Source organism: Trichosurus vulpecula, chromosome 2 (genome assembly GCF_011100635.1).
Source record: "Trichosurus vulpecula isolate mTriVul1 chromosome 2, mTriVul1.pri, whole genome shotgun sequence".
Classification (NCBI taxonomy): domain Eukaryota; kingdom Metazoa; phylum Chordata; class Mammalia; order Diprotodontia; family Phalangeridae; genus Trichosurus; species Trichosurus vulpecula.
The window spans coordinates 178,063,792-178,086,699 of NC_050574.1; the positions used below are offsets into that span (position 1 = coordinate 178,063,792).

At 39.7% G+C, this 22,908-nt stretch overlaps 1 protein-coding gene across 1 annotated transcript in view; it reads left to right on the plus strand.

Moving 5' to 3' along the window:
• Positions 1–14,538, plus strand: part of LOC118837896 (potassium-transporting ATPase alpha chain 2) — a 32,434-nt gene extending 17,896 nt beyond the window's left edge. Inside the window, exons 12-23 of the mRNA XM_036745035.1 lie at positions 1,956–2,148; positions 3,514–3,689; positions 4,982–5,118; positions 6,539–6,689; positions 8,232–8,400; positions 8,512–8,666; positions 9,997–10,120; positions 10,284–10,429; positions 12,591–12,724; positions 13,734–13,835; positions 14,291–14,382; positions 14,510–14,538. Of these exons, the coding sequence (XP_036600930.1) occupies positions 1,956–2,148; positions 3,514–3,689; positions 4,982–5,118; positions 6,539–6,689; positions 8,232–8,400; positions 8,512–8,666; positions 9,997–10,120; positions 10,284–10,429; positions 12,591–12,724; positions 13,734–13,835; positions 14,291–14,382; positions 14,510–14,538 (1,608 nt within the window). The remainder of the gene's footprint in view (positions 1–1,955; positions 2,149–3,513; positions 3,690–4,981; positions 5,119–6,538; positions 6,690–8,231; positions 8,401–8,511; positions 8,667–9,996; positions 10,121–10,283; positions 10,430–12,590; positions 12,725–13,733; positions 13,836–14,290; positions 14,383–14,509) is intronic.
• The last annotated feature ends 8,370 nt before the right edge of the window (positions 14,539–22,908 follow it).

Sequence of the window (22,908 nt, forward strand, 5' to 3'; positions counted from 1 at the left end):
TAATCCTGGATCCTTTGGTTTCATCATATGCCAAGCCCTCTTCTCCTTTAAAATGGAAACTGCTAAATCTTGTGTGTTCCTGACTGTGGCTCCATGACATTTGAATTGTTTCTTTCTGGCTGCTTACAACATGTTCTCTTTGACCTAAGAGCTCTGGAATTTGGCTATAATATTCCTAGGAGTTTTCATTTTGAGATCTCTTCCAGGAGGTGATTGGTGGATTCTTTCCACTTGCATTCTACCCTCTGGATCTGAGATATCAGGGCAGTTTTCTTTTATAATTTCTTGAAATATGATGTCCAGGCTCTTTTTTATCATGATTTTCAGGTAGTCCAATAATTCTTAAATTGAGATTTCACATGTTCTTTTTTTCTTTCGACTTTAATTGTTTCTTGATATTTCATGGAGTCATTAGCTTCTACTTGCCCAATTCTAATTTTTAATGATTTTCTTCAGTGAATTTTTGCATCTCCTTTTTCATTTGGCCTATTCTGCTTTTTAAGTTCTTTTTTTCAGTGATTTTTTGTGCCTCTTTTACCAAGCTGTTAATTCTCTCTTCAGAATTTTCTTGCATGGCTATAATTTCTTTTCTTATTTTTTTCTTCTACCACTCATCTTTTTTTAGCTATTCTAGGAATTCTTATTGGCCTTGGGTCCAATTAGCATTTTTCTTTAAATGCTTTAATTTTGAGTTTGTGTTTTGGTCTTCCCTAGCATGGTAATAGCTTTTTATGGTCATTGTTATTTCATTTTTCCAGTCTCTTTTTTGACTTTGAACTTCATGTTAAGGTTGGGCTCTGCTCACCTAGGGTGGGAAGACAATGTCTCAAACTATAGGTTTTTTCATGCTCCTGTTTTAGAGCTAGTTCTGGAGGTCTACACACTTTCAGTGCTTCCAAGGTAGTGTGATCCAAGGAAAGGTATGGTTACTGCTCTCCTGCTCTTCATTTGGTCTTTACCCAGGAAGTGCCCCTGCTCCCCTACAACCACAAGCACTGGTGCTCCTTCCTGCCTTGGAACTGTGACCAAGCCCACTGCTCTCTTGTGACCAGCCACAAACACTCCTCTCCTCCCTTGAACTGCAACCCAGCATTGTGCATGAGCAGCATAGTTGCCAAATCAGCACCAACTGTCCCCAGTGCCAACAGAAGGTTCCTAATTTTTTTTGACCAGTGATCCAACCTCCTTACCATCTCTGGGCTGAGAGCTCCCAAAGTTGCTGCCACTGCCACTGGTGCGACTGCCTCCAAGGCCTACTGCTGGTGTTCCTGCCATACTCTAGGCTGGCCCCCATCCTGATGTCACAACTTCTTCTGCTGACCTCCTAAGTTGTCTTAGACTGGAAAAACATCTCACTCTATCCTATTGTTGATTCTATTGCTCCAAAATTTGATTTGAGGTGTTATTTTAAAGGTGATTGGAAGGAAATGTTGGGAAAGATCAGCTGGTTGCTGCCTGTAGTCTGCCATCTTGCCTCTACTCACCCATATTGGCTCTGCCCTCCCTCATTTCCTCTTTAGAGAGAGAAACTACTTCAGTTTGGGTCTATTGATTTCTCATATGAAAGCCCATCTGCAGCTTTAGGTGGGGACCAAGTATGAGTCTCCTTTTCTAATGAAGGCACTAAGGGATCTTAGAGATTACCATGGGCTTAAATGGCATGTCACAAGGAGTGCTGACTGTGGAGTGAAAAGTCTTGGATTCATAGCTATAAAATGAGATCCCTCTTAACTCTAGCTCCTTGATTCCATCAGTATAGGAGGCTTCAAGACACACCAAGGACATCAATATTCCTCCTGTTTCCACTGCAAGGAGGTTGCTTGTACAAAGAGTAAGAGAAGATTTTCCTTCTCCTGGAGTGTGGCTAGTTGTGGAGGAGCTCTCCAGGCCTCTTAGAAGTGTCAGTAACAGTGATGTGCCCCATTTAACACATTCCCTTAATTCCTTCCTCCCAGCTCTCCATCCATGAGACAGATGACCCCAATGACAAGCGCTTCCTCTTGGTGATGAAGGGAGCCCCTGAGAGGATCCTGGAGAAATGCAGCACCATCATGATCAATGGCCAGGAGCAACCTCTGGATGAGAGCACTGCAGAGGCCTTCCAAACTGCTTACATGGAGCTGGGAGGCTTAGGAGAGAGAGTGCTGGGTGAGTTGGCCTGGGAAGGTGACAGAGAAGAAGGGGCCCCTGACCACTGCAGCTGCAGCATAAAAATTTTAAGCTGAAAAAATGAATGATATGCTTATTAAAAATAGTGGAAGGTGATTCCAAGGGAATTAAATTAATCTGAATGGATGAAGTTTGTATTTCTAAAGGACATTGGAGTTCATGAGGTGTGAGTGTGTAGGAAGAAAGAAAGGACATGGTTGGTGCTTAAACATATTCTTAAAAATGCGTCAAAGATCCTTGATTTTATTAATGATCCACCATTTTCTAAAGCAGGAACTATCAATGAACTCATGGATCCTTGAATGAATGCTCTATGCTTTTTATTTTTTAATCTTTTTTTAATGGTTGGGAACCAATTTTATTTGTATGGGTAGTTTCTAACACAAAGACTTCTGACAAAATTTTATCACTATGTAATCTCCTTTAGTCAGTCAATAAACATTAATAAGCACCTACTTTGTGCTAGGCATTGTGCTTAGCACTAAGGATACAAATAAAAACAAAGATAGTTTCTGACCTCAAGGAGCTTAAAATCTAAAGTCTAACAGAGAAGACAACACAAAAGGAAGGTGCAAAGGGAGGGGGGCACTCAGGGGCATAATGGAAAGTTCTAAAGAAGTCCAAAAATAATATAGCTGGTTGGGAAATGGGGAGAAAAACTCTTCTGAGTCCTTTCCTTAAACAGAGGCCCTGGAGCCCATAGCCCTACCCTCCAGTCATAGGGTCCACTCAGAAAAGCTGAGGGCATTGATGAGACATACCAGGCAGATTTAATCTTGTAGTATAATGAGATTTCCCAGTGATGAGACTGGAGAAGGATGATATGCCAGAGAGTTCTTAAGTTCAAAAGCATCACAGCTACTGGGAAATGGGGAGATTTTTAAACTTCACTCCTGTTTAACCCAATGAGGATGGCTTTTAGGAGCTTTCCTACCTTAAGTTTCAAGTCCAGGACTCAGTTTCCTTATGTGTAAAACTGAGAAGGTTGGACTAGTTGGCATATAAGATCTCTTTCAGCTTAAATATCCGTGATTCTTTGACCTAATTTTCAACCTCATTCAGGAATGGTTTTTTACAACATCCTAGAACTTTATAGATACTCCTTATGATAATCAGAGGACTCTATCCTATCCCTAATAAGATTCTTTTCCCACAAATATCTACTACATCTTTGCTAAGGAAGGTGCAGGGAAGGCATTCAAGTTTCCATTCAAGAAAAAAAAAAAAACTTTGATACTGTAATTTACTTATGTGGTATGGAAGCACAATCTCTCTTCATTTCTTATCTTCTTCCTGTTCTTACTGATACCTTCCCTACTTGTTCCCCACATGTATCTGTTCCAGGTTTCTGTCATCTCTACCTGCCAGAAGATGAGTTTCCAGATACCTATCCCTTTGATATAGAGACCATGAACTTTCCCACCTCTGACCTCTGCTTTGTGGGGCTGCTGTCGTTGATTGATCCCCCTCGATCCACTGTCCCTGACGCAGTGACCAAGTGCCGCAGTGCTGGCATCAAGGTAGAGTTACCTTTCCTTTGAGGAAGTTTAATTTTATAATAAAGTCCTCTCTGCCAATCCCGTGTATTTTTCTTTTCTCTTTTACATTTGAGAAGCGTCATGACAGAATGGTTAGAGAGCAGGCCTTAAAGCCAGAAATACCTGGGTTCCAGTAGCTCCTCAGATGCAATAGATTCAAGTCCTACATTGATATATGCTGGCTAAGTCACCCTGGGCAAGATACTAATAACCTCTCAGTCCTGTAGACAACCCTCTTAAGACCATAAAATGCAGAGAATGGCACCAATCTACTATGGTAGAGGACATTTCCTTTTTGATGAAATTACAGGTCCAACCCCAATCCCTATTCCCTTGAAGGTGACTATGTCAGGTTTTTAGAATTGGTTCCTTTCAAGATTCCACAGGGAATTCTGTAGAGAAGTTTCTTCTCACAGCAGTTATTGTGTAGCTAACACCTTGATACCCTGCTCTGTTGGAGTGGAGTCAGCCACAGGAATGTTGAGTAATAATAGCTTACGTGTATCACATACTTTTGTGGTTTGCAAAGTGCTTTACATAGATTATCTTATTGAGTCCCATTATATTTTCCCCATGAACCATGACAAACAGTGAAAAGACAAAGGAAAGACTATTTTTTTAAATCAATGGTTGCTTTTGGCTGTCTGACATAGGACTCTATTCCCAAATTCACATTTATTAGCTGTCTGATTTGGGGCAAATCACTTAACCTCCCTGAAATTCTGTTTCCTCATCTAAAAAGAGGATTAAATGCTTTACAAACCATGAAGTATCATATAATTATAAGCTATTGTGATTAATATATTTATACCAATAGATACAAAATAGCCTTTTAAGCTCTAATGTACTATATAAATCCAAGGTAATAGCAGCTTTCGCATTTTCTTAATTCTATTTCTGTGATCCTTTAGAATATTTAATTCCACATTTATATATGGTTTTAAAAAAATAATCAGAGACTGTCCCATGATTTTTTTTCCTAGAAGAACAAATAAGAATTGTACTAGAGATAAAGGTTTCCTCTTATGAAGGAGGAAAAGAATCACCAAACACTGGAGCAAGCAGATGTATGGAAAATGTACTGGTGCTGGTCTTTTCCAGGGGGAGGAAAAATACACACCACAACTGAAGGTCCCCCAAAGGAAAAATCTATCATTAGCACTGATTATACCCTACTAGCTCTTGGTTCAGACAAGAGCAGTCGTGCTCACTTTTCCCTCTGCTTTTACTGGGCCTGCTTCTCGTTGGTTATATCTGTTCCTCACCCACTTCAGGTTATTATGGTGACAGGTGATCATCCCATCACAGCCAAAGCCATTGCCAGAAGTGTGGGCATCATTTCAGCCAATAGTGAGACTATAGAAGACATTGCAAAACGTCTTAATGTTCCCGTTGAGCAGGTTAACAAAAGGTAAGAGAAGTGGTAATATGACTCTGCAGGTGAGCCAGGCCCCTTTGATTCCAAAGAGCTGAGATATTTTGGGGCTCACTGCTTTGGGGTCTGTAGCCTCTTAGGCTTCCATTGAGGGGTTGTTTACATACACATACAAGCACACAATTACTTTTCCTCTAAAGAGCTCAGGAAAGCCACCAAAATGGTATTTTCATCCAATATTGGGTTTACCATAGGATTTTAAAAGTATTCTCAACATGGGGTTCATGAACTTTTTCAAAAAATTAATAGCTACATCTCAATATAACTGGTTTTCTTTGTGATCTGTTTCTTTTATGCAATTAAAACCGTCATTCTGAGAGGATCTATGGGCTTTGTTGTTCAGTCATTTTCAGTCATCTCCAACTCTTTGTGACCTTATTTGGGGTTTTCTTGGCAAAGAAACTAGAGTGGTTTGCCATTTCCTTCTCCAGCTCATTTTACAGATGAGGAAACTGAGACAAACATTTTACAGATAAGGAAACTGAGACAAAGCCTATTACTGATTTCTCCAGGGTCACCCAGCTAGTAAGTGTCTGAGGCCAGATTTGAACTCAGGAAGATGAGTCGTCCTGACTCTAGGCCTGGAGTTCTACCCACTGCACCACCTAATTGCCCCATATGCTTTTGCCAGACTGTTAAAGAGGTCCATGACACAAAAAGAGTCAAGAACCTCCTTGTAGAGATCATCTCCCCTACCTAAAATGTACTTACTTCTCGCCTATACCTCTAAAACTTCCCAATTTTGTTCAAGATTTATCTCCGATGCCACCTCTAAGAATCCTTTCCTGTTCTCCTTAGTTGCCTATGTTCTCACCCTCCTGAAATGACTTTTGCCTTTGTGTCCTTGGTGCCAAGCATACTACCTTACATTTAATTGGAACTTAATAAACATTTGTTGAATTGAATACAGAATAATACATAGATGAATGAATACATAAGCAATATGCTAGGAAGTCCAAGAAGGGAAATAGTCACCACCAGCTGGGAAAAACAGGGAAGACTTCATCGAAGAGACAAAATATTGCATTGGGATTTTGAAGATGAGTAGGAATTCAACAGGTGGGAAGGGAGGGCATTCCAGTCACTGGGAATAGCCAGACATTGTCGCTGCCAGCTCTTTTGGGGTCCCCTCTATAAGAGAAAGATTTGATAGTCTTCATTGCAAAGGCTCCAGTGGGAGTCCCCTGCTAGCCTCTGTTTCCCTATCATGAATGGAAGATGGCAAAGCCTATTACTGAACTAGGCTTCTCTACTTTGCAGCAGTGTTGGGAGCATTAGTGAAGAAGTGAGTCACTAATCACCTTGGAGTTATTGTTACCTACTGGACTTCTCAATGCAGAACAGTTTCTCAGCTTTAGTCCTTTTTGCTAAGTGGGCATTGTTTTGGTCCTTCTAGGGAAGCAAAGGCAGCTGTGGTCAATGGAATGGAGCTGAAGGAAATGAGCCCAGAGCAGCTGGATGAGGTCTTGATCAACCACACCGAAATCGTCTTTGCAAGGACATCTCCCCAACAGAAGTTGATCATTGTGGAGGGCTGTCAGAGACAGGTGAGTGATAAAGGGGGTGGTACTTACCAAGGTACCTAACACATAGCAGATGCTTCTCAAATGTTTATTGACTGACTGACAGGCACCCAGGTGAGTCCAAGTCAGATGCCTTCAGACTGCCATTTAGTATGGCTTTGTTAGAACAGAAAGCTCTTTCCTAAAATACAACTGAGGCTCCTTCACAAGCATCAGGAAAAGAAATGGCTGATTCTTTCAAGGATATTCAACTGAATTCCACAAGCATTCATTAAGAATTTACCATGTCCCAGGCCCCGTGCCAAGCATTGGAAATATAAAGAAAAAAAGAACAATAGTTATAGTTAGCATTTCTGTAGTGCTTTCCATATGCCAGGCATTGTGCAAAGAGCTTGAAAAATATTATTTCATTCGATCCTTATAAAGACCCCATGAATTAGGGTTATTCTCTAATTTTTCAGCCCCAATTTTGTAGTTGAGGAAATTGAAGCAAACATGTTAAGTGACTTGCCCAGGTCACACAGCTAGTAATAATTTGAGGCTGGATTTATATTGACATCTTCCTGACTCCAAGCCCAACACTCTAGCCACTGTGCCACCAAGTTCTTGAAGCATATATACATATATATATATATATATATATATATATATATATATATATATATATATATATATTTGGTTTCATGGAAAAGAAAGTTCTCTATATTCCATTTCAACATCCTATCCTTAACTTTTAAATTAAAATTATATTTAATTTTTCAACTCACAAAAAACTATTTCTCTTCTTCCGCATTGGTGAAAAAAAAGAGTCAAAAATTAAAAACTAATTTTTTTTTTGTAATAAACAAGCATGTTTAACCAAAGCAAATTCCCTCCTTGGCCACCTACGTCCAAAAAAAATTAGTCTCATTCTATCTTGTTGACTCCACCTGTCAGGTGTGGAGCATGCTTCATCATCAGTCTGCTGGAATAGTGGTGGATCATTGTATTGACTGAGTATTTCAAAATCTTTTGTCTTTGCAATGTTGTTATTATATAAATTATTTTAGTTTTGCTCTCTTTACTCTGTAACAGTTCATACAAGTTTTTCCAGGTTTTTCTGAAATGGTCCCTTTCATTATTGCCACTCCATTCCATTATATGCCATTACATTCATATACCATCACCTTGACTTGGAACAAGTTTTCCTTTCTTGCTGTTTGAAGAAGATGGTGGCCTATCGAATGATCATTCGTTAATTTATGAATTCTCTTTTGAGTGAATTCATTTGGCTGGGCTCAGATGCAGAGACAACTAAAGGAAAAATAAGACCCTGTGTTCAGTATTTTATCACTAGAGCTGGAGATGTCCATCTCTGTCCTCTATCACATTATTATCTGCATTAGTTTAACAGAATCTTGCTGAATGCTTATTTTATATCTCATAGAAACATGACCCTTTTCCCAAACATAGGGTCGTCCTATCTTCAGGAGAAGATGGAGGATATTATTTTTATCAATACTCTAATCATTTTGCATTCCTCGAAGTTACTGGATTTAAATTCTGAATCCCATGTTGTTCTTCTAGGGTGCTGTTGTTGCAGTGACAGGGGATGGTGTTAATGATTCCCCAGCCCTAAAGAAGGCTGATATTGGGATTGCCATGGGAATTGCAGGTTCTGATGCAGCAAAAAATGCAGCAGACATGGTTTTACTAGATGACAACTTTGCCTCTATAGTGACAGGTGTAGAGGAAGGTAAGTAAGGTCCCTTCCATACAAGGGGCAACTTACAGATGCCTTTACAGAAAGCTCATTTAACCTTGTGGACCAAGAACAGTTTTTCTAAAGGGAACATTCTCCTCACAGGTCGCCTAATCTTTGATAATTTGAAGAAAACCATTGCTTTCACCCTGACCAAAAACATTGCTGAACTTTGTCCTTTCCTGATCTTCATTATTGCTGGGGTCCCCCTACCCATCGGTACTATCACCATCTTGTTCATTGACTTGGGCACTGATATTGTAAGTAGATTTCTGGGGTAACAAGGAACAAAATAAATATAGCATCAATTGCCATAAACTTTTGGGACCATTTTTCCTTTCTGTATTTCCTTTCTTCTGAAGAGACTTATATGTCTTGTCAAGAGATTGATATTATTATCCTATCCTGGGATACCGGGGAATAAAATACAGTACCAGGTGTCATAAACTGTTGAGACCATTTTCCCTTCTGAGTTTTCTTTCCCCTGAAGAGACTTAAATAACTTATCAAGAAATTGTTAATAAAATTAATTCTCTCCTGAATGGAGCTTTCCAAACCATTTCGTTTACTTGATCCTCAAAAAATATGTATGGTCCGTTATCTCAGCTTTCTTATCCCTGAATTAGGGATAATTATCAAGGACCGTGAGTGAAATTATTACCAAAAAAGTCTGCCCAAAGCTTAGGGGCCTATAAATGTTTAAGAGGCCCAAGAAATATAGTAAGCTATAGCCCCCAAACTAATACAAGGCTCTCTTAATTCAATAAAAGAATATTCTCAGACATCTTAAAACTCTTAAGATGAAAATACTGCCTTTACATATGACAGTTCAACTAAGTCTTCCCTACTTCAAAGAGAAGTATAGACTTGCTAAAGGTCTGTACAATGGAAAACTAATGAGTGGAGTGATAAATGGACTGAAATGGGGAAAGATGGCATTATTCACATTTTCAGTAATCCTTTGTTCTAATGAGAAAATGCTGAAAATAAGTCCGTGTAATTCCCTTAGTCATCTTTCCATCTAGGATTAGCCAAATTAATTCATAGAATCATGGATCTAAAGCTGAGAGATTAGAGGTCTAGTTCAATGTCTTCATTTTCTAGATAAAGAAACTGAAGCCTAATAATTCATACTAGGACACATCAAGTACACATTTTTAGGCTGACATTCTCTAAATCTACAACAGACAATAATTAGAGAATAGTGGAAGAATAACAACATTGTTGAGGGTAAATTATTCATATAGCTTTGGAATAGGTGAATAAAGATCGAGTAGATGATAGAGAGCAAAGTGGAGACAAAGCGAGGGAAATGGCCTTCATCAGCCTTCCTTCCTTTCTTCTCTACAGGCAGCAATATATTGGGTTGCTCATGTATTGTTGCATGGTTAGAGATCTGTTTGTTTTGAAACTAATAGTAGATGACTTGTTGCTTGGAGGCTTGAAAGTTTTCTGGCCAAACTACTTCCAGAGCCTTGGGGTTCATTTATTTTCTCTATTTTATTTTCTATCTAAATATTAACTGGCTGTGTTCTAGCTACACGATACTGGTAAGTGACAGGGTTTCATTACCTTCTTTCCCTTTTATAGATTCCTTCCATTGCCTTAGCCTATGAGAAAGCTGAGAGTGATATCATGAACCGGAAGCCACGCCACAAGAAGAAGGACAGATTGGTGAATCAACAACTGGCTTTGTATTCTTATCTACATATAGGTATGCTGAAATCTCTCTCCTGGGTTATTTTGGTATCAAAGGTCTTTCCTAGGTCCCTGTCCCCTAATGAGTTCAGAGAATGACTTTTTTTTAATAGGTGGGGAAAACTGGAAAGAGAATACCTTGAATTCATGATTCTTAGCATGTCTTATATGTCCCATAGGAATCCTGCAGTCTTTGGGAGCCTTCCTTGCCTATTTCATTGTCTATGCAGAGCAAGGATTCAAACCTATCCAGCTCATTTTCTTACGGTCAGAATGGGAAAATGATAATATAAATGACCTTGAAGACAGCTATGGACAAGAATGGGTAAGAAAGCTCAAAATTCTAACCCTGTTTATTCTCCATTCTATTGTCCATTTGACCTGATTGATCCTGAAATGCCATCTTCTGGGCTACCCTAGTAAGACTACCTTATTAGAATCAATGAGTGAAGGAAAAAGTCAACAGGTATTTACTAATTACTATGCACCAGACACTACTAAGTACATAAAATACAAATTTGATGAATTAAAACATTTATTATGACTAAAGTCAGCCCTTGTTCTCAGAGATCATACATTCTAATGGTGGGAAAAACACTGGAAAAATTTGTTGGCTCATAGCCCAGGAGGGCAGAGTGGTGGTACAGTGGTTAGAGTACTGGATCTGAAGTCAGGAAGACTTAGCTTCCTGAGTTCCAATCCAGCCTCAGACACTTACTATCTGTGTGACCCTGGGCAAGTCACTTAACCCTGTTGGCCTCAGTTTTAGCATCTGTAAAATGAGCTAGAGAAGGAAATAGCAAACCACTCCAGTACCTTTGCCAAGGAAACCCCAGATGGAGTCGTGAAGACTCAGGTACAACTGAAAAACAAGAAAGCCTAGGAAAAAGCACTTTGGTCCTTTTCCTCTCCCAGAGAGGAAGTTGTAAGGGAGTAAGCTGACACACATACCCAAGAACAACCCAGTTGATTCTATCATAATTCTAGAACTAGAAGAAAGCTGACAGGGAGGAGAAAAGGAGAAAAGGTTACTCTCATGGCAGCAAGCTCTGACAATGAAAAGATTGAAACCTCCAGGTCATGGGCTCTGCTCATGCAATGTTTCTTCTTGATTGAGAGGTGGTGAACAACAGATGGGGAATGCCATATGGTCAATATACTGATTTTCTCCTTTTAACTGTTTCTCTTTATTACAAATGAGGGGTGATGAAGTGAAGCAGTTGCTGGGAGGTGACTAATGGGAGAAAAAAAGTATGAAGAAAATATTTTTTCAAACAAAATGTAGAATATAATGTGAAAATAGAATGAAAATATGCATACTGGCCTTCAACTATATAAATGAAGACTACATTAAACAACATCAGATCTCAGGTTAACTGTAGTGGACAGTGTTAGTCACTGCCTCATTAGCTGGTTTTGGAGTTTTGGATAGCACGGTGGCTAGAGCTGCAGACTTGAAGGCAGGAAGACCTAAAATCAAATCCTGCCTGAGACACTTGCTAGCTGGGCTACCCTCGGCAAGTCATTTACGTTCTGTGAACCTTAGTTTCCTCATCTGTGAAAGGGGAATAAAAATAGTCCTAAATTCACAGAACCAAATGAGATAAAATTTAAAATGCTAAGTAAATGCTAGTTATTATTATTAAATGGATATATGTGTGTGTGTATAAGTGTGTATCTTTTGTTAAAAACAAAATTTATTAGTTCAAAAATAAGAAAATAACAATGGGAGGAGGGTCTCGTGGAGGAAAACTTGGTTTCTGATAAAAATTATCCTTTGGGTAATGCATTTCATCATAAGAAAGAAACGTCACTTGGCTCAGCCTAGATTGTTGCAGTTATCCATAGTTTAAGGTGGTAAGAAACCAGAAAATGAGAATTGTGCCTACTGAAACTGTAACTGATTTTTCAGAATGGAAATGACAGAGAGGTGCAAAATATTTGAATAACTCTGACCTTTCTCGGGACTTGTCCCGGCCTTTGATAATAGTTTGCTAGAGGCAACTAGATGGTTCAGTAGATAGAGTGCTGTGCTTGGAATCAGGAAGACCTGAATCCAGTCCATCTTCAGAGACTCATTGGCTGTGTGACCCTGGACAAGTCACTTAACCTCTGTTTGCCTTAATCTATTGGAGAAGGAACTGGCAAACCACTCCTCTCTCTGCCAAGAGAACCCCATGGATAGTGTTGGCATGATATTGTCCACAGGATGACAAAGAGTCAGACACAAGTGAACAACAGAGCTGACGCACATCAGCTTTGTAACAGGTACGGAAGAACAATTAGGCTGCAAGGTACCGTATGTGGGGATAGGTAGAAGAAATGGCATCATCCTTTCTTTCCTACTCAACTGTTAGCCTTTCTGGACGACTGAGTGACCAGTTGTTTGCACACCTAGGAATGAGCCCTTATGAAGCTTCCATTAACATTCCCAAAAGCTTTCTCTGCTGGGTCTCAAAGCTTTTTCCTCTCCTGATCATTTGCAGACAAGATATCAGCGGAAGTATTTGGAATGGACTGGATATACTGCTTTCTTTGTTGCAATCATGGTCCAGCAAATAGCAGATTTAATCATCAGAAAGACTCGGAGAAATTCTATTTTCCAGCAAGGTCTCTTCAGGTATCAACTATACGACATATCAAAGGTTTATGATGTAAAGAAAGTGAAGTTCTGTTGGCTCAGCCAAGGAACTAATATTATGATACCTACTATGGTAAAAGATATTCTAATATTACTCTGGATCATATTAGCCTGATGGACATCTGTTAGTCAATAAACTTTAAGTACCCTACAATGTGCTGGCATGCCATTGTGCCAAAGACACAAAGAGAAGCAAAAGGGCATTCACAATCTGATGGGGGATATAACAGTATTCAAATAGCTATATGCAAACAAAATATATACAGGAGAAACTGGAGATTATTAGCAAAAGGAGGGCGTTAAAATTAAGAGGGTTTGGGAAAGTCTTCCTGTAGGAGGGAGAATTTTAACTGAGATGTGAAGAAACCCCGGGGAAGCCAGGAGGCAAAGAAGAGGAGGGAAGGCATTAGAGAACAGAGAACAAACAGTTAAAATGCCCAGAATTGGAAGATGGAGTGTCTTGTGTGAGGAACAGCAAAGAGGCCAGGGTCACTGGATCATGGAATTTGGCAGGGGGTGGGGAGCAGATGACAAAGGGTTTTGAATGCCAAGTAGGATTTTATATTTGGTCCTGGGTGTGATTGGGAACCACTGGAGTTTATTGAATGTGGGGGCTAAGGGGATTGACATGTTCAGACCTGAAATCTGGAAGTTGAGTGGAGGAGGGACTGAGAGCATGAGAGACTTGTGGCAGGGAGACCCATTAGTGGGCTATTACAACAGGCAAAGCATAAAGTGATGAGAGTCTGCACCACGATGATGGCAGTGTCAGAGAGAGGAAGTATATACAAGAGATGTCACACAGGTGAAATCAACATGCTTTGACAGTTGATTGATTATGGAGGGTAGAAGATGGTAAAGAGACCAGGATGATTCCTAAGTTGGGAACCTGCAGGACTGGGTGGTACCCTCTACATTAATAGGGAAAGTAAGAAAGGAGGAATAACTAAATGGATTCAAAATCTGTTCATGTTTGTATTTCTTACAGAAATAAAGTCATCTGGGTAGGGATTATATCTCAAATTATCATAGCATTAATCCTCTCCTGTGGCCTTGGAAGTGTTCCAGTCCTGAATTTCACCACACTTCGGTGAGTTATTTGCCCTAGTGTTGTAAGGGAAAGCACTGGCCTCCATGCTGAGGAGAGTCTTAAGTTAGGGGACCAGGCTGAGCTAGGATGAGGAGGTAGCAGGGAATGGGGACCCAATATTCCCTCCTGGAAAAAAAAATGGTTAGGCCTGGTCGAGCCATTGAGGGAAATGAGATCGAATTCAAAATCACATTTCCTTTGGAAAGATTTGAAGGGGGGAAAAAGGCACACTTTGTGTTCTTATCTTTGAGTATTCCTTGCTTTCTAATGTACCTCAAAAGAAAACTGTTTTGGGTCAGTTTAGAAAAAGCCTTCCCTCCTTCGTATCCACTTGAAATTATTGAAGTTGCCAAGAAGGCAGGGAAGTTAAGAGCCCCACCACCATTTACAGGAGAAGCTGGTTCTTGTCTTCTGATAGACTTTGACTCTTGCATTTGGCTCCATTTCATTTCCAGGGTTCAGTATTGGTTTGTGGCAGTACCGTATGCCATTGTCATCTGGCTATATGACGAGTTAAGGAAACTCCTAATTAGGCGCTATCCAGGAAGTAAGTAACATCAAAGGAGGATTTGGGTCCTGATTTGGGAGACCCTGCTGGCGTTTATTGAGTATTTGCCCTTTTACATCTCCCACAGGCTTCATAGTTCTTATCAACTCTCTTTCTCCCCCTACAGGCTGGTGGGATAAGAACATGTATTACTGAAATTGCTTTTGGTTCCCAAGACACTTCCTGTTTTCTTCCTGGTGATGTTCAGTGTTCTCCAGTCACCTCTGCTGGCAAATCTCCTGTGCAATATGGGCATCATCAAAATCCACACTAGAAGAAATTGTATGAAAGCGTCTCAGTTAATGTACTGTAAAAATGAGATTTGGCTTTTTGTATAGGCTGTTTTTCTTCTGCACCTTGGCCTCTGTCCCTCTTATTTGTTTAAAATGTATAAATTTTAAAAGAGGTAGAGAAGAAAAATAACCTGTTGGATATGTACACAATACTTAATTCTATTGCACTTGCACTGGGTATGATACTGTTGAGTTTTATGAATTCAACCTGGGTATGATCGTGCATAGCACAAACCATAGTAGATTAGCCTGAGAGAGGCCACATTTTAAAGTAAAAGGTATTTTATAAAATAAGGTTGTGACTGTGTTATTCTTAGATTCCCTGAGAAGGTGCTCTATTTCAACTAGGAAGGCAGTTGAAAACTTAAGGTAGCAGGGTGGTCCAGTAGACAGAACACTGAGCCTGGAGCCAGGAAAACTGGAAATCAACACTTAACAGTGTCTCACCAGACACTTACCGTGACCCTAGTCAAGGGTCTTAACATCTCTTGACCTCAGTTTACTCATCTGTAAAATAGGGATGATAATAGCCCCTATTTCACAGGATTATGAAAGTCAAATGAGATAAAACACCCAGTACTTTGTGAACCTTAAAACACTATCTAAAAGCTACCTATTGTTGTTATTACAACTAAAGAAAAACTCCTTTGAGAATAAGAAAGTTTTGGGGAAAAAGCTAAAAGACACACATTGACTTTTTTGGCTATTCTGTCTCTGCTGTCAATACTCTAAGGCTGTAAAAATCTCCCCTTTTTTGGCATGCTTTCAAGCTCTTATTCTTCCTGTACCCCATGTTTCTTTTGTCTTCTGATAACCATGGTTCTCATGGACTCCATGTGGAAGACGATAAATGAAAGGTTCTTATCTGGGGTCTGTAAACTTTTTTTTTAACTGCTTCAATCTGCATTCAGGCTCCATAGTTGTCTCTCTGGATGTGGATAGCACTTTCCATCATGAGTCATTTGAAGTTGTCTTATATCCTTGCGTTGCTGAGCAGAGAGAAGTCTATCAAAGTTGGCCATTGCACAGTGTTGCTGTTACTGTGTAAAAAATTCTTCTGGTTCTGCTCACTTCACTCAGCATCAGTTCATATATGTCTTTCAAGGTTTTTCTGAAGTCCGTCTGCTCCTTATTTCTTGCAGCACAATAGTATTCCATTACATTCATATACCACAACTTGTGCAGCCATTCCCCAATAGATGGACATCCCCTCAATTTCCAATTCTTGACCACCACAAAAAGAGCTATTATAAATATTTTTGTACATATGGGTCCTTCTCCTGTTTTTATGATCTCTTTGGGATACAAACCTAGAAGTGGTATTGCTGGATCAAAGGGTATGCACAGTTTTATAGCCCTTTGTGGATAGTTCCAAATTGCTCTCCAGAATGATTGGATCAGTTCACAACTGCACCAACAATTCATTAGTGTTCCAATTTTCCCATATCTTCTCCAACATTTATCATTTTCCTGTTTCGTGATGTTAGCCAATATGATAGGTGTGATGTGGCACGGGAATCTATGAACTTTTAAAAATATTTTGATAAATAAACATTTCTATATAATTTATTTCTCTCTTAAACCTATGCATTTTACTTTTATGTATTTAAAAACATTCTTCTTAGGAGGCTTCACAAGACTGCCCAAGAGGGTCTTTACATGGAAAGGGTTAAGGTTAAGAACCTCTGCTAGAGAAAATCTAGATTTCTTCATGCCATAGGGGTAATGGAAGGAAAAGGATATCAATAAATGTGTGTTTAGGTGGTTCATCATTGCCTCTCCCTCCTCCATTCAAAAACTTTTCCATGTTTTCTTTTAAAAGTATATGACAGGAATGGAGTTGCAAAGCCAGAAAAAAATTGATAGACTGACTTAATTTTTTTAGTTGAAATGGAAAAACTCAAAGCAGGACATGATTGGGTTAGAGTTCAATCAGAAAAGTCCAACTGCTTCCAAATTAGACTGGAAACTTTCCTAAGATTGGAGTTTCTGGTACCTCATTATAGGGATCAAAAATAGAGTGGAGAACCCCTTCTAGGATTTCAAGCCACTGAATAATGAACCTAATCCAAATATGGCATAACCTAAAAAGAACCTCTGATTTAAATTTTTCCTTTAAGCAACTTGCCCTGTTACTTGTCCCATCCTTTATCTCATAACTGTCATTTAGAACATTTTTAGGCTTCTTGGATTGATTCCTCAGGGAATAAGGGTCAGGAAATTTAGCATATAATGGTATGGTACATTGAAACCCCAAGGCCCATATCTAGATATAGGATAAGAAGACTTTTCTCCTTCCATCTATTTTACTCACATGCTTAGACTGTATATGCTAATTCCTGGCATATTTTAATCTAAAGTATTAGCCCTATAACTAAACCAGTGGGCTTATTTGTGTAGGACCCCTATGTATAAGAAGATGACTAAAAATACTGTAAATGCAAGTCTCATAGTTATATTTGCATTTGGTTTACATCTTGTCTACTAAATTATGAACTAGGAGTTTATAGTACATTTAAAAATATAGGTTATACTATATACTATTATAACATAATATAGATTATACATTGCTTGTACAACTTTAATTTCCGCACAGGGTCTTATATGTAAAAAGCAAGGCTGAATACCAGGATGCCACAAAACTTCATTTAACCATGTCCACTATAAATTTATGTTGTCTAATTTCATCTGGGCAGCTAGGTGGTGCAGTGGATAGAGAGCCCCAGGCCTTGAGTCAGGAAGACCTGGGTTCAAATCCATCCTCAGACACTAGCAGTGTGACCCTGGCCAAGACACTTAACCACCATTTGTCTCAGTTCCTCATCCATAAAATGAGCTGGAGAAGGAAACGGCAAACCTCTCCCGTGTCTTTGCCAAGCAAACCCCAAATGGGGTCATGAAGAGTCAGACATGACGGAAAGGACTGAACAATAAATAACAGCAACAACACCACAGAGATCCTACTCCTCCCTGGTTGTCTGTCACGTCCCCAGAGCTTCTATTCCAAACCTCTCTTCTCAGGCAACACATACCACCCCATCCAGGACAGCAGATAATCTAGCCTCATAATTTACTGATAAAATTAAGACCATCCATCTTGAATTCCCTCTCCTCCCCAGCACTATACTTCAGATCTCCTCAATATCATCCCAAATCTCCCCTCCTTTGCTCCAAGAAAGAAGTGGCCCTCCTTCTTGAACAGGACCACCCCTCTACTGGTGCCTTTGTTCCTCCTTTCTCCTCCAGGTGACTGACCTTTCGATCTTCCCCTCTTCTAACATTCATTCTCTCTTTACCCACTGGCTCCTTCCCTTCTGCCTACAAACATGCCCTAATCTCTCCAAGCCTTAAAAAAGGGTCCATTTCATCCCCTCAAGATATTATTTACATCTCCTTTTCACAAATGGACTCTTGGGGAGGGGAGGGGAAATCTACACTCATTACTTCCACTTCCTCACCTTCCTCTCAGTCCTCAGCCTATTACAATTGGCATAAGGACCCACAAGTCAACTGAGACTGCTCTCACCAAGGTCACCGGTGATTCCTATTGCCAAAGTCACTGGCCTTTTCTCAGTGCTTGTCCTTCTCAAACTCCCTGCAATTTTGATGCTGTGGACCGTCCCCTCCTCCTAGACCCTTTTCCCTCAGTTTTCCTAGCAATACTTTCTCCTAATTCTCCCCGCCTCACTGACCAATCCTTAGTATCTGGATCATCATCTATGATCTGCCCTCTTTGTGCAGGATCCATCAGGTCTCTGTCCTGTGCCCTCTTTTCTCTCTAGAGTTTCATTGGGCATCTCAGCTCTTTATAAGAGTCAGTTATTATCTCAAAGAAAAAAGAAGAGTCAGTTATTATCTCTATGTATATGACTACCTAATCACTGTATCCAGCTCTCCTCTTTCTCCTGAACTCCAGTCCTGTATTAGCAGGTGTATCTCTACCTCCGCATTCCATAAGCATTTTAAACTCATGTCTAAAACTTATCTTGACATCCCTCCCCAAAACCTTTCCTCTTTCTAATTTCACTATTTCTTCTGAGGGTACCACGATCATCTTGATGTTCCCTCTCTCCAGGATCTTCTCCTAACTCTGCCGATTTCCTCAACCATACCACAGTAGCGTCTTGTTAATTTACTCTGTCTCTAGACACTTCTCACACTAGAAGTACACTCCCCTCTCTGGCCCCTTCCTCTGATTGGTCGGTTTTTCCCAGCACCTCCATTTCAAGGAAAGTTCCCAGGACAACCATTTCTTCATTCCTCTCTAGACTTCAAACTTTATCCATCTCTCCTTGAGCAGACGCCTTCTCCCTACTGCCAAGCTGTCTTTTCAGCTTCCTTTTATGTGTCGTCTTCTCTCATTAGAACGTAAGCCTTTTGAGGGCTTTCTTTCTTGTACTTCTTGTCTTTCTTTTTGCACTTTTATTCCCAGCACTTATCACAATGGCTGGAACATAATAAGGGCTTCCTAACTTGAGTAAGAGGAGAGATAAGGGTGAAATCTAAGTCTGAGGAATAGTAGTTTGGCAGCAACATGGAGAATGGATGGGAAAGGGGAGACAGTAGAAGACAGACCAATTAGGAGCCTAGTACAGTAGTTGAGGAATGACTTGAAGAGATCCTGAACTGGGTGATAGCCATGTGAGTAGAGAAAGGACCGATGGGAAGAGATTGTGAAAGTAGAATCGACAAAGAAATAGCAACTAATTGGATATGGGGGATGTGGGAGAGGGACATTTCCTCATCCCCAGAGTAGTTAACTCTTCCACCCTGAAATTATTTGCTTATATTTCTTACCTATATACATGTTGTTCCCCTCAAGTAGAATATAAGCTCCTTGAGGGCAAAGACTTTTCATTTTTTTCTTTGTATTTATTCCCTGCTCCTGGCACAGTGCCTGGTACATGGAAAGTGCTTAATAAGTGCTTGATGAAGTGAATTAAATGCTCATTTGCAAACTAAATGGACCGCAAGTTACTGGGGCTGTACTTAATTAATTTAGCAGTCATATTTTGATCTTGTAACTTGGAAATTTGTACTAGGAATTAGTTGGCCTAAAAAGAAAAAGAAACGTTTTTAGAAAGAATGAAGCCAAGAAAATCTAAACCCATTTGTTGTAGCTGAAAAAATCAGGTGTCAACTAGACCTGCGATTAAAATATAGTGAGATAACTAGGTTTCTTTAAAGGTGACCATTTGGGGCAGCCATGATGCCAGATGGTACTGGTTCCTCTGAACCTAGCCTGTCTTCTGGAAGAAGATTCTGCAAATGAGGAAAAATGCTTGACAGTTGCATAATACTGTTGGATTTTAGAAGGCCTAACTATATGTAGGTATAGATGCATCCATGTGCACATATACACGTTTTCACCTGGACAAATAAATTTCATTAAGTGATTTTCTTTTAAGAGAGATTCTCCTAGCAACAATTTGCACACAAAATCAAAGTCGAGAGAATGCCCAGATGTTGATGCCTTAATTTTCTATAGCTTTTTAAATGATGAAGGGAGGAATAAAAACCCAAAACCCTGAAAGGGAAAAAAATGTGTTAGGAAGAAAATAGGAATATTGCTGAAGATCTAAATGGGAAGAAAAGTCAACAGGTTATGAGCTACATTCAACAAAGGCCAGGCAAATTCCCAAGATGCCAGACAAGAAGGCTTTTAATATAAAATTCCACATGTTCCTATGTTAAAAATGGCTATGGAAAGTGAGGTAGGTACTTTTGACTCACAATATTTACAAACCTGAAAGTAATACTCATCTTTTGCAATTCTGCCATTGGTCTGCTCATGTGTATCCAAAACTCTGAAGAGTATATGCAATAAGATGTGGGGGGTGGGTGAGATAACCTCTAAGGGTCCTTTCAGCTCTCAAGCCTATGAACCTCAGCCTTGGATTATTTCAAATCCAGATATGAAGCATTTTTCATTTCAAATTAATCTAGAGGAGAGCAAGGGAGATAGAGGCAGTGAAGGAAAACATTAGCCATCCTCATGGGGAGGGCCTATTCCTCGCTACAAGAATTCCCTGTTTTGAAGAATGTGGAAATGTTTAACGTGATTGTGCATGTATAACCTATATCAGATTGCTTCTGTCTTGGGAAGGGGGAAGGGTAAGGAAGAAGGAAAGAAGGGAGCAAGGGAAGGAGGGAGAAAAATTTGCAACTCAAAATCTTATTTTAAAAAATGAATGTTGGAAACTATCTTTACATGTAATTGGAAAAATAAATAAATACTATTTACAAAAAAAGATTCTGTTTGATACCCCACCAGCTGAAGTCTGTCCCTGTGTGGAATTACACTGTCTTGCTCTGGTCTCAGCTAAACCAGCAGAGCCAGTTGGTCTCAGTGCTTTAGAATTCCTTGAGACAAACTCCATTTCCTAGTCTTTGTCCTTATGTAACCTTATTCTTGTCACGCTTTCTTCTACTTCAAACTAGCTCTCCGGCAGACTCCTTGGCTGTCCCACCCCACCCCCTTATTCCCTGTGCCCTCACCTCTGTCTTACTGTAACTGCTTTTTAGAAAGTTTTATCTTCTTGGTCCATGGGTTTCAAGATAAATTTTTAATGTGTACTGAGGTGAAACCTACAGTGATTTTAAAGGGACCGAAGTGCTTTCTCATCAGGGATACTGGTTCTTTCCAGAATGAGCCTTTTTTTCCCCTCTTGCTTTTGTTAATGTCCTGGGGAATAGACCCTACTTTAGTCCTAGTCAGGTGTTTTTCACACTATCCAGAGCTGAATCTATACCACAGATTTTTCCCAAGGATTATAATTATTCAAAAATACCTGAAATAAATTACAATTATATTATGGTACTTGTATATCAGCTCAATTCATCTAAATGTTTTAAAAACTAATCTCATGCAATTTCAGAATTAAGCCTGGATTCTGCATTCTCTGTATATATGTGTCTTTTTTCCTTTTCTCCCCTCTTCTTCTAACTCATCTCCTCTCACTGACATACCTCAAAGATAGTATAGGGTAGATTCCAGGATACCCAGTAGATGCCAGAGAAAGCAAATATTCAGGGAAGAGGAGATGGTAAGGGATCCTCCCAAATCCTAGTCAGGTCATTAATGCTTCCTAAATCTCAATTTGTACAAGGTTGTCTTAGAGCAACTTTGGGAGTATGTTCACTCTTATTGCCCAGGATTTAATGGCTAGAATTCCCATGGAGTACCAGACATTCCAGCATTTCCATTAGCCAGAAACAAGTCAGAACAGCTGTTATCTAGGCATACTTCAACTGTAAACATATTATTGGCAAAAATTGAATAACTGAATTTGGTGTAAAATATAAAAGTAATATATTCTCTGCTCTCTTTTTGCAGCATTAATTTATTCATTCAACAAAAGTCGATTGAGTTGATATCACGTATGCTAAGGGGCAAAATGTGTGGGGTGTGTGTGTGTGTGTGTGTGTGTGTGTGTGAGTGAGTGTGTGACACAAGTTTCAGGAAGAACAAAAGGGACATTATAAGAGAAGCCTAGGAATCATGATAATTTGGTTTCAAGTGCCCCTCTGACACATGCTGCCTTTATGACGCAGTACAAGCTGTTTAACCTCTTATAACCCCCAGGCAGTTTACAATCTACTTACAATCTAATTATGATGTAATATTGTAGATTATAAAGTCTACTATAGTTGCCAAATTAGTAAGAGGGTTTTTCCTTACCTGAAGCTTTTAAGTAAAACTAGAAGTCTAGACTGGACTGGTACCTTCAGTAGTCTGTGTATTCCTTTTTAGCTTTTATTTTGATATTTCTCCAGGCCCAGTTTTATTTCTTTCAGGCCCCAGGTCACTTGGTCTATGCTAATTTCTATGGTGGTGAATTGTCCCCTGCCATCAAATTAACTACTGCCCATCCATTCAGCTGAGAGGCAGGACAATTCATTCTTTTTTTGTTTGTTTGTTTCTGTTTTTTGGCAGGGCAATTGGGGTTAAGTGACTTGCCCAAGGTGACACAGCTAGTAAGTGTATCGAGTGTCTGAGGCCTCATTTGAACTCAGGTCCTCCTGATTCCAGGGCCAGTGCTCTATTCACTGTGCCACTTAGCTGCCCTTAGGACAACTCATTCTGAGCTGTCACCTTTACCACAGAGTGGGGTGGGGTAGGAGCCCAGCCTGGCCTCTTACTAGTTCTCCTTTGTAAGGATGTTATCTTTACCTGGCAATGTAGCTACCTCTGGACTAGAGCGAGTCAGCTAAGTGTTCTACCAGGGAAGGT